This window comes from Natrix helvetica, assembly GCF_964273705.1.
Source record: "Natrix helvetica genome assembly, chromosome: 1".
NCBI lineage: Eukaryota > Metazoa > Chordata > Lepidosauria > Squamata > Natricidae > Natrix > Natrix helvetica.
In genome coordinates this window covers 255,363,466-255,375,329 of record NC_138548.1, presented here as the reverse complement: position 1 = coordinate 255,375,329, position 11,864 = coordinate 255,363,466, and the positions used below count along the sequence as shown (strand labels likewise).

Below are 11,864 nucleotides of genomic sequence, written 5' to 3'. Positions count from 1 at the left end.
CTTTAAAGGCATAAGCCTTATTTCTGCAAGAAAAAAATTACATTTGCCCTTAAAGATGTGTCTGATGAAATGTCTGAAATTAAGGACTTAATTCAAACCCATAATCAACAAATAAGAGAGGATATAGTGGATGTGTTTAAGGGTTTGTTTGCCTTTGTAACATCATTGGACGACAGGGTGGAAGAAATTACCCAATCTAATGTGAATTTGGAGAATAAAGTTGATGAGATTCAAATCAAGATTGAAAAATCAGAGGCAGAAGTTACAATAATACAATGCAGAGCGATGGAATTTGCTTCGAGAATAAGAGGCTTGAAAGAAGATAATCAAGAAAATTTGAAAGAAATCTTTGCAGAAGCTTTTGCTCAATTAATTGATGAACCAAAAGCAGAATATGATTGGCAGATTGAAAAAATTTATCGTGTTAATTAATGGATTGCCAGACAAAAACAACTACCAAGAGATATTGTAATGTACCTTGTTACCAGGAAAACAAGGAATGGAATATTACAGGCGACTTGCGAAAGCAAACTACAGGTGACAGAACATGAGGTGGCAGTACTGAAGGAAATTCCTTTTAAAATAGTGAGATCCAGAAAGGATTATGCATTCCTAGTTGATGAACTTAGAAATCGCCAGATGCAGTATAGATGGGAGACCCCAGCCGGATTGATGGTGAATTATTTAGAAGAAAGATATCGTCTTAATTCAGTTTGGAAGGCAAAAGATTTTTACAGTAATGTACTAAAGGCTGGATATCCACCATCCCCAGGATAAATCCAAAAGAAGAATCAGAAAAATAACAGGATGTGAGATAGTAAAAAAGGTTATCCACTTAGGATTCTATATTGCAATTTTAAATGGGAGATTACATAAGTATAATTATCACCATTATGGCACAAAATATAGATAGAGATGGATAAATGGGAGAACCTACAATAGTTTTTGCTGGGAAGGATAATAGTAGTAAAATGAAAGTCTTGTTTAGGTTTTTATTTTTTCTTTAAATGATACCAAGATTTTTAAAAAAGGAAATTTTATTTAATTTTATTTAATTTAATTTATAGACCGCCCCCTCTCCCCAAAGGGACTCGGGGCGATGTAGAGACCACAATAAAACAATATACAAACTTAAATAATTATAAATACCCATTAAAACATATTATATGATAGGCTGTACAGTATAGTTAAAAATTAAAACAACCTATAAAATCTATCCCTAAACATTTAAAAATTTAAAATAGAGGCTAGAGGGACACAAAAGCTACAGTTAGGCCAGGCCAGCTAAATTAAACAGGTGGGTCTTTAGTTTGTTAGGGAAGGAGCGGAGATCGGTCGTTATTCTAATGTCGGGGGGGAGGTCATTCCAGAGGGTCGGGCCCATCACAGAGAAGGCTCTACTCCTGGGCGCCGCCCGCTGGCACTGCCTAGTGGATGGCACCCGGAGGAGTCCCTCCCTGTGAGAGCGAATCGGCCGCAGGGATGTATGGGGCAGGATACGATCCCGCAGGTAGCTAGGTCCTGAGCCATGGAGCGCTTTAAAGATGATAGTCAATACCTTGAAACGCACCCGAAAAGCCACAGGTAGCCAGTGCAGCCCGCGCAGGAGAGGTGTTACATGGGAGTATCTGGTACCTCCCATAATTGCCCGCGCGGCCGCGTTCTGGACCAACTGCAGCCTTCAGGTGCATCTCAAGGGAAGCCCCATGTAGAGAGCATTGCAATAGTCCAGTTGGGACGTCATCAGTGCATGGGTGACTGTGCACAGGGCGCCCCGGTCCAATAGGGGGCGCAATTGGTGCACCAAGCGAACCTGGTGGAACGCACTCCTTGCCACGGCCGTCACATGGTCATCCATTGACAGCCGGGCATCCAGGAGGACACCCAAATTGTGCGCCCGCTCCACAGGGGCCAGCTGTTCGCCCCCAATGGCCAGTGATGGAACCCACTGGTTGAACCGGGGTGCCGGTAACCACAGCCACTCTGTCTTGGAGGGGTTGAGTTTGAGTCTGTTACTGCCCATCCAGACCCGTACGGCCTCCAGGCACCGGGACATCATTTCGATGGCCTCATTGGGGTGGTTCGGGGTAGATATGTACAGCTGAGTATCGTCAGCATACAGATGGTACTCAACCCCAAAACCGCGAATGATCTCACCCAGCGGCTTCATATATATGTTGAACAGGAGAGGCGAGAGGACCGACCCCTGTGGCAGCCCACAAGTGAGCGGCCTCAGGGTCGACCTCTGCCCCCCCCATCAGCACACATTGTGCTCGGCCAGAGAGGTAGGAGGAGAACCACCGCGAAACGGTACCCCTCACCCCCAACCCCTCTAGACGGCGCAATAGGATACCATGGTCGATGGTATCAAAAGCAGCCGAGAGATCTAATAGGACCAGGATGGAGGAGCAACCCCCATCTCTGGCCCTCCAGAGATCATCCACCAACGCGACCAAAGCCGTCTCCGTGCTGTGGCTGGGCTGGAAACTGGACTGGCACGGGTCTAGATAATCAATTTCATCCAAGTGGCGTGGGAATGTTGTGCCACCACACACTCTACAACCTTTGCCAAAAAGCAAAGGTTGGAGACAGGACGATAGTTAGCTAATATAGCTGGATCCAGGGAAGGCTTCTTCAGTAGGGGCCTCACCACCGCCTCTTTTAAGACGGCTGGCAAGAACCCCTCTCTCAAGGAGGCATTGACTAACTCCTGGAGCCAGCCTCGTGTGACCTCCCAGGATGCCAGTACAAGCCAGGAGGGACATGGGTCCAGTAAACATGTGGTGGCTCGCAGTCGACCACGCAACCTGTCCACATCTTCGGCAGTAACAGAGTCAAACTCCTCCCAAGATGGTCCCTCAAGACTCGCCTCTGGCGTCCCTCCTAGACCACTGCAGGGGACCCACTCGCTGCGGATCTGAGCGATTTTGTCCCTCAGATATTCCCCAAATTCCTCTGCTCTACCCTGCAAAGGGGCTTCCCGCTGACTCTGTGAAAGGAGGGAGTGGGTCACCCGGAACAGGGCGGCAGGGCGGTTGTCTGCAGACTGAATAAGAGCGGCACAGTATTGACGCTTGGCCACTCTTAATGCCACAAGGTAGGTCCGTAAATAGGCTCTTACCTGTGTTCGGTCAGATTCAGAGCGTGAAGATCTCCATCTGCTCTCTAGGCATCTCTAGTGGCGCTTCATCACCCTCAGCTCCTCGGAAAACCAAGGGGCCTGGGTGGATTGCTGCCGCAGGAGAGGTCGCAAAGGCGCAACCCGGTCTAAGGCCCCGGCAGCCGCACTGTTCCATGCGGCCACCAGTTCCTCCATCCGGGAGCGGGTCAGGACTACAGGAAGTGGCCCAAGCTCCGTCTGGAACCTATTAGGTTCCATCAGGCGCCTGGGGCGGAACCATCTAGGATATTCCGGTTCCTCCTCCCTTCGATGGGGGGTAGCGCCCAGGAAGTCGAGCTGGAGAAGTGAGTGATCTGACCATGACAGGGGTGTAATAGCTAGTTCCCCTACTCCCAGATCACTCCTCCACTGGTCAGAGACAAAAATAAGGTCCAGGGTGTGGCCTCCCTCGTGTGTGGGGCCCTGAATTATTTGGGTCAGGTCCATGGCTGTCATGGAAGCCATGAACTCCCGAGCTACCTCGGATGATCCCCCTGTCGACGGCAGGTTGAAATCCCCCATAATCAATAGCTTGGGGGTCTCAACCGCCATCACGGCGATCACCTCGAGGAGCTCTGGTAGGGCCGCTGATGCATAGCGAGGAGCCAATTATGCAATCAGCAAGCACAACTATTTCCCTGGGCCCCACTTCACGCATAGAGACTCACACCTGGATATCTGTGGCACAGTGAACTCTTTCGGATCCAGCCCTTCCTTTACAATAACCGCTACCCCACCACCTCTACCCAGGGTCCGAGGCTGATGAAATGCACGGTACCCCGGTGGGCACATTTCCACGAGGGGGAGACCCCCCTCATGGCCCAACCAGGTCTCCGTAATCCCTGCAAGGTCCAGCTCCCCCTCCAAAACTAAATCATAAACGAAGGGGTCCTTATTGACAACGGACCTTGCGTTGCACAACATCAGCCTCAGGCCCTGGCTCTGTAAGTCCTGGCCACCTAGGGCATGGGGGTTGGGACAGATGACCGGTCGTGTCCAACGACCACGGTCTCCCAACCAGCAATGAGATCTACGTCTGCCCTTGCACCTACCCCTCCCCACGACCTTTGTGATAACAAGACCCTCTGCTGGAATATTACTATTCCCCCTCCCCTCTGCAGCTCCGCTCACTTCCCTACCAACCTCACCTGTCGGCCTGGCACCAGCCCCTCCCTCAGCCTGATCAATCCCACCCCCCACCCTGGGACCCCCTAAAATATATATAAAACATTTTATTAAAAACCCCCTCAGTTTTTGCTTCCTCCACCTCTCCGGATTAATAAATCCCTCATCAAGGTGGGCTCTCGAAAGGGCGGAGGGCCATACTTGCGAGAGGGGGGACTCCCGCAGTAGAATCAGGTCTGCCCTTGAATACATAAAAGACCATAATTCAGCAGGGCCTCAGATCGAATTGAGGATGCTACAGATGTTAAAATGGTGTTGAGAGATGTTAGAATAAATAGTACATAAGTCCAGTGGTATACAGAAAGCCAGAGCTTGGGTACAGATGGTAAAACCAAAGTCCTAGGCGGGGATGGTGGGGATGGTGAACCGATCAGATGGTCTGCAAGTGGTAAGTGATAGGTGGACAATAGGTGGTCAGTCAGTCAGTAGGGGGCAGATGGTCAGTTAGATAGTAAGCGGGGGGCAACTGGTCAATAGGTAGAGAGCAGGGTGGTAAATGGGTGGTAGGCAGGGGGCAGACGGTTAGTCGTGGTCAGCAGGGGGCAGATGGACAAAAACAAGATAGGTGGCCAGCAGGAGACAGATGGTTCTCCTGCCAGAACTCTGGCAGCCCTGGCATTGAAAGTCTCCTGTTAGCCACAACAAGCCCCCTGATTCCTGTCCGGTCTCCAGCGCTGAGAGCAACCCTCCTCCTACCAGGCTTCCAACGCTGAGATGCCTCTGCCATCGTTCCTCCACTCTCCTCCACTCTTCCTCCACTCCTCTCCGCCCCCACCACAGGCCAACAGCCACCATTCGCCCTTTCCTGTGTGCTCGGCATCTCGGGCCGCTGCTCCAGCTCCAGGGGCCATTTTCCGCTGGCCTCTGCTTCGGCCGGCCTCCAGGGCTCCCAGCTCCAGGTTCCCGGCCTCTCCGAGACGCCGCCAGCGCCAGCGCCAACGACAGGCTGCAAGCCCCGATCTCACCCAGCCGTGTCCGCACGCTCCCAGCACGCTCCAGCTCTCTCCCTCTCGTGTTCTTTCCATTTCCTCTCCAGCTCTCTCCAGCTCTCTCCCACTCGCGTTCTTTCCAATTATCTTGGACACCAGACCACCCTGGCGACCCATTTGGGTCACGATGAAAAGCCAGGGTGGTCACTCACTGGACCCGGTCCTCAAAGATGACACAGGGGACCGGTAGTATCCCTGCTCTCTCAAGCGAGCCCCGCAAACATACGGAGCTCACGGGCAAACCTCCATTGCTCCAGGAAGCTCCTCCTCCTCCTTCCATAAGATGCAAATATGGAAGAATTGTAGAAAGGTATTGATAATTTTGTCTAATAATGATGGCAATATGGGAAAAGATTTGGGTAAGAAATGAAAAATTTATGCAAGATTAAAACCTGATAGAGAGTTTTTATAAGATGTTTTATAGATGGTCTTTAGATCTTAAAAAGTTAACTTGTGTGTATCCCAATTTATAACTTAAATGTTGGAAATGTGATTGTGTTGATGCTATGTATTATTATGTATGATGGATTTGTAAAGAAGCTAAAGCATTTTGGATAAAAATATAGTGGTATTATTTAAAATATTCACAAAAAGAGGATAAAGTTCACTCTTCAGTTGTTTTTGCTAGGTATAATTACAGACTGCACAATTATAGAGACTAATTTGATTCTGAATTTGATAATGGCAACAAGATTGCTGGAAGAAGGAAGAATTGCTTACTATTCAAGATTGGACGTTAAAAGTAGTTAATTTAGCAGAGACGGCTAAAATTTCAGCATATTGGAAAGACTATTCAGAGGAGAAACACAAGTTGGAATGGAGAAGATGGATTGACTATATTCAAATAAACATTGGACTAAGGAACTTCAATTAGCTTATGAATGAATAAGGAATGTTATAGTTTATCCAAATTTAGCTTAATAAAAGGGGAGTTAAAGTACAAGAGGGAGGTAAGATGTTATAGTTAGTTAGCTTATGTTAGTGCATGATTGTTAAATGTTTATGCCCTGCATTTTGCTCTGGGAAGTTGGGGGGAGGGAGGGTTGGAGGGGTGGCAGGGTTGGGGTAGAGGGAGGGAAGGAGAAGGGGAAATATCTGTAAATTCTACTAAAACTTTTCAATAAAAAAATAATAATTGCCCTGTAGTGATAGAAATAAAAGAAAATGGACTTCCGGTTCCAGCGGCTACGGCGACGGGCAAGGACTTTGCCCGCTCCCGCTCTTCAGTGGGCTTCCCCCATCCTCGGGGGGGGCACAGGACGCCCCGAAGAGGCGCCCTGCTGAAGGAGCGGCTCGCGGAAGGCTCTGGCACCGGCGGCGGCTGGTGGGGGCTTTTCCGCTTTGCTCCAGGCACCGGGGAGCAGTTTTGGAGGACGCGCCTGCGTCTTGCCCCATGCTGATCGGAGAATGCAAAACTGAAGGAAGCAGCGGCTGTGCGGTGAGATGCTTCCTCTCTTCATCCCCTTACTTTTGAGTTGATGGACTTTTCAGTAATTTTAAAAGTTAATCTTTCGGATTTATCCTTGGAGGAGCGGCTAGAGGGGAGGGGGATTTCCCCCCCCCTTGGACAAGCGGCTTGTAAAAATTCTGCTCTCGCCCCCAGGGAAAGGAGGAGGGGGGAGAGCCAACTAATGATGCCTCACCCCAGTAAAAGTGTTTTTCATGGGACTTAGTTCCAGAACTTATTGATGATCTGATAACTTTTTGAACTTTTAAAATGTTTCCTATGCCTCTGAGCCGAAAGCTGGCAGGGCAAGATGGCACACTTCCGTTGTCTTCATGAACTGTGAAACCTGACTCCACCTTTAAAATTCAGGCTTCCGGTCTTTGTCTCCGTGCCACCCAGAGGAATCTCTTGTGGATTGTTATTTCCTGAACTCTTTGGAGAAAAAACTTTCATCTATTGCTAGAGTGACTAAAGAAACTCCCACCTGTTTGGATCCTCTGCCTTCTGGACTCATCTGCCTGCTCTACTTCTCCAGCTGCCCAGTCTCTACACTGACTGATCTCTTTGTTTTATAAACCATGTCTCCAAAAAGACCACCCCCGGGAAAACCTGGCTTTGCTCCTTCTGCACCGACATCTGCAACATCCAGTCCTGCCACACAGTCAAAGATTACAGAACTGATGCAACCTAAGAGTACAGAGATGGATTTGCAACAAATGCTCCAGCCATTCATACAGGGCCAGGAAGAAATTAAGAAACAATTAAAAGAAATGAAGGAAGAAATTAAAGAGAATCAAGTCCAAATTTATAAGAACTCACAGAGACTGGACCTTGTGGAGGGTGGGGTGGTGGAGGCGAGAGGGGGGGGGTAGAGGCTTTACAGAAGGGAAACAAAGAACTTGATATCCAACAAATGAAAACAGAGTTTGAGAGAATGTCCTTTTAGCTTAGATTTCAAAATGTAATAGAAGCAGATGGGGAAAATATAAGGGACATTATGACTAATATTTTAGCTGAATACATACACAAAGATAAACAGCAGATGGAATGGGAGATAGATCTGGTCTATAGAGTGAATTCAGCATATGCCAGAACACACAATGTACCCAGGGAGGTTCATATTAAATTCCTTAGGAAAAGCACAAGAGATGAAATTCTGGGTGTACAAAGGGGGCAAACATTGACATATCATGACAGGGAGATAACCATCCTGAATCAGATCCCCAAAAAAATTAGGGAGAAAAGGAAAAATTATTCGCAATTGGCGAATAAATTATACCAGAAGGGGGTGTGGTTTAGATGGTTGATGCCTGAAGGTATGCTGATATTCTGGGACGAGACAAGAATCAGAATCAATACACCCATAGAGGCACAGGCCTTTATGGAAAAAAATAAAGCGAACCTAGAAAAAACAGAAGACACCACAATGGTCACACAGGACACGGGAGGGGCCGGAGCTCTGCCAGCGGGGGGTGAAGGGGCAACACCAAGAAAGCTCAGATCACAAAAATGAATAAGAAAACCACAATGTTATAAACAGACCGAAAGTAATAATGAAATTATATCTAGACTATATATCATAACTATATAAACTGATTGAAAACTATTTTTTCTAGAATTAATATGCTGATTTTTTATGATTATGTATTAATGTTTTATATTTAGATGTATCCTATGAGTTTGGAGGGAGGGGGCGTCTGCCACACTTGCAACTGCCAAAATCTGTAACCATTCCACTTACCCTTTTCCTTATAAATGTTTTAAAAAACCAATAAAACTTTTTGAAAAAAAAGAGAAAGAAATAAAAGAAAACATTGTTTTAAAAAAAGTTAGAGGAAGAATGGAATTTAGATTAGATAGTGGCTTCAGTTGGCCTTCTTCTTTCAACCGTGTTTCATTTAAACAGCTTCTGGGATTTTTTTTTTTTTTTAAACAAAATTTTATTGGTTTTTTTAAGAATAAATAAAGAATATTAAGAATAAAAAAGGAAAGGGGTAATGGAAAGGTTACAAATTTTGGCAGTTGCAATGTGCGGCAGGTGTCCCCTCCCTCCATACTCATAGTGTACATTTACAGAAAATTCGATACTAAATAGCAATATATAGTCAGCATATAAATTCTATTAATAATTTCAATCAGTTTATATCAAGAAGATTTTCTTACTCATTTTTGTGATCTGAGTTTTCTCGGTATTGCCCCTTCTCCCCCCACCAGCAGAGCTCCGGCCCCTCCCGTGTCTTGCATGTCTGTTGTAGGATCATCTGGTTTATCTAGGAGTGCTTTATTTTTTTCCATAAAGGCCTGTGCCTCTATGGGTGTATTGATTCTAATTCTTGTATCCTCAGCTTCTGGGATTTTTGAAGAGGAAAAGAACTCAGAAGAGGATGGATCTGACATGGGCAGGAGTTCTGCTTCTTCTCTCTATAATTTTCACCCTTTTCGCATCTTTCCAATTGTACAAGAGAAAAGGGCAGCTTCCCCCTGGACCTGCTCCATGGCCTATTCTGGGGAACATATTTCAGCAAGATGTTTTACCTCTGAATAAATCCTATAAAAAGGTAAGGTTAACTAACTATTGTACTTCTCCAAAGATATTTGATGTTGCCAAAATGCCTTCTACATATACATATAAGAAGTCAGAGAAAAAGTGCAAATAACTTTAAGGTGAAACCGTCAAAATAGCTCAGCAAGGAAAATCAGCCAAGGCAATAAGCAAATGGGAAGAAGCATATAAACTGTTTTTGAAAATGTTGAAGGGTACTGGGCCTAAAACAGAATCTTGTGGTTCCTCCCCCCGCTCCAGTGGTGGGATTCAAATAATTTAACAACCGGTTCTATGCCCTAATGACTGGATGGGTGGGTGTGACTGGGTATGTGTGTCATGTGACTGGGTGGGCATGGCCAACTCAATGTCACTGCACTAAGGGGGGGGGCGAAGTCGCGATGACACGATGTGCGATGTCAATGCTCTGAGATTGCAATCGACACTTTTGCCACTGGGGAGGTCTAAACAGATCTAAACTGTCCCATAGAAACAGTGAACAGGAAGAATACATCTTGCTGAACTCGGGGATATCGCAAAATCCCTGAAAGAAGCAAGAGAAATTTCTTCAAGCCAGTGACAAATAATCCAGCCAAGGCTATCTTCATTGATGAAACCTTTACAAGCTTTTTAAAATGGATGGATTAAACCTTCTGTTTTCATCTTTTTTTTCTGTGACTCTCGGTGATTTATAAACCAAAGCTTTCCTCTTTCATCGCAGTGGGTATTATTATTTTTTAATTCATTTAAAGGCTGGACCTCTTTTTCTAATTTGAAATATAAAACAGATATAAAAAAAGAAATATTGTAAAAGTGCTACGTGCCGGGAGGTTTTGTTGATTGGAGCTTGTGTATTCAAGCGGAACTTTTCCCTTTCTTTGTGGTTTGTTTTGATGGCTCATTACAGAGCGATAGGGGTAAGCCAAATGTCCCTTTGAAGCGTGTTTTCAACCAGAGAAGAAGGGGGAAAAACGGCTTTTGTGAATCCATGTTTTAACTTAAAAAAACCTTCCAAGCAAGAGCTCTTTGTTTAAGATGTCAGAGTGTCAGGAAAATGGAGAGATTGTAAGCCTGCAGGCAATATTTTCAGAATTACTAAAATTAACAAATACATATGAGAGGATTGAACAAAAACTGGAACTTTTGGAACAGTAAACAGAAAGAAAGTGATCGAAAATTTGATGATGTTCACTAAATGCAAAATGAGGGGATTAAAATTCAAAGAATTGAAGTGGAAAATGAATATAAAGCGATTAAACTTGCTGACATTTATGGTAATTGGTTTGTTTTTGAAAATGCAAAGAATGGAATACTGAAAGAGGAAATAAATGAAGAAGAAACCTATTTCAAAGGGCAAGACAAAGAAGAAGAAGAAAAAGTAAAGAATTTATGGACTATGAAACTTTATTAACGAAAATATGGATAACACTGCTGACAACTAAAGACAAGTGGAATAAAGAAGAAGAGGGCATCAGGATTATACGAGAGATCTTAAAAGCAAGGAGTTGCTAGGACTAGTCCATACAAAGCTGATTAAGAAGAAGCTTAGAAGATTGATACCACAAATGACAAAGGACATAAGATTGTTTTGTTATTGGAAAGATACAGGTTGATAGATGGAAGAGTATAATTTAAAACTGCTAGCTAAACCTAGTGAAACTTAGTGACAATAGGTATAGTCAAATAAAAAATTGATAATGATAATACTGTATACAATGTGTAGTGTTATGATAAGCAATAATTGGATATAAATATTGAATGATTCCCAAGATTATATATAAAGGTTAATAATAATAATAATAATAATAATAATAATAATAATAATAATAATAATAACAACAACAACAACAACAACAACAACAACAACAACAACAACAAAAAAGAGAGACTAAATTAGACATAGTTAAGTTTTGATTATTAGGGGGAAAATGTTGTGACATAGAATATAGCCAAATAAAGAAAGGATAATAATAATAATCTATATATATGTTTGGGTATAATATAAGGAAATCTGATGTAAATTGTAAACAGCGATTTGAAAAGGAGGATTAGAAAACCTTGTTATTAAATATTATGGATGTTTAGCTAGAATAGGATATAAAGATTTAATGTTAATGGAGGATTTTATAAATAAGTAAATGAAATGCCAGAATGTGGTTATGTATTAAATTTTGCTATATATATTTGCTATATTTCATGATGAAGGATGTTCAAATGTGAATCTAGGAGGACGCCCAAATTGCGTGCCCTATCCACTGGGGGGAGTTGTTCTCCCCCGATGGCCAGAGATGGAACACATTGGCTAAAGCAGGGCGCCGGTAGCCACAGCCACTCTGTCTTGGAAGGGTTGAGCTTGAGTCTGTTGTCACCCATCCAGATCCGCACGGCTTCCAGACACCGGGACATCACCTCGACAGCTTCGTTGGGGTGGTTCGGGGTAGAGATGTACAACTGAGTGTCATCTGAATACAGATGGCACTCAACCCCGAATCTTCGAATGATCTCGCCCAGCGGTTTCATGTATGTGTTGAACAGGAGAGG

At 44.5% G+C, this 11,864-nt stretch overlaps 1 protein-coding gene across 1 annotated transcript in view; it reads left to right on the top strand.

The window, feature by feature from the left end:
* LOC309398648 (cytochrome P450 2C20-like) overlaps positions 1–11,864 on the top strand; it is a 177,606-nt gene that overhangs the window by 93,935 nt on the left and 71,807 nt on the right. Inside the window, exon 2 of the mRNA XM_081965740.1 lies at positions 9,127–9,339. Within this exon, the coding sequence (XP_081821866.1) occupies positions 9,166–9,339 (174 nt within the window). The 5' untranslated portion in view covers positions 9,127–9,165. The remainder of the gene's footprint in view (positions 1–9,126; positions 9,340–11,864) is intronic.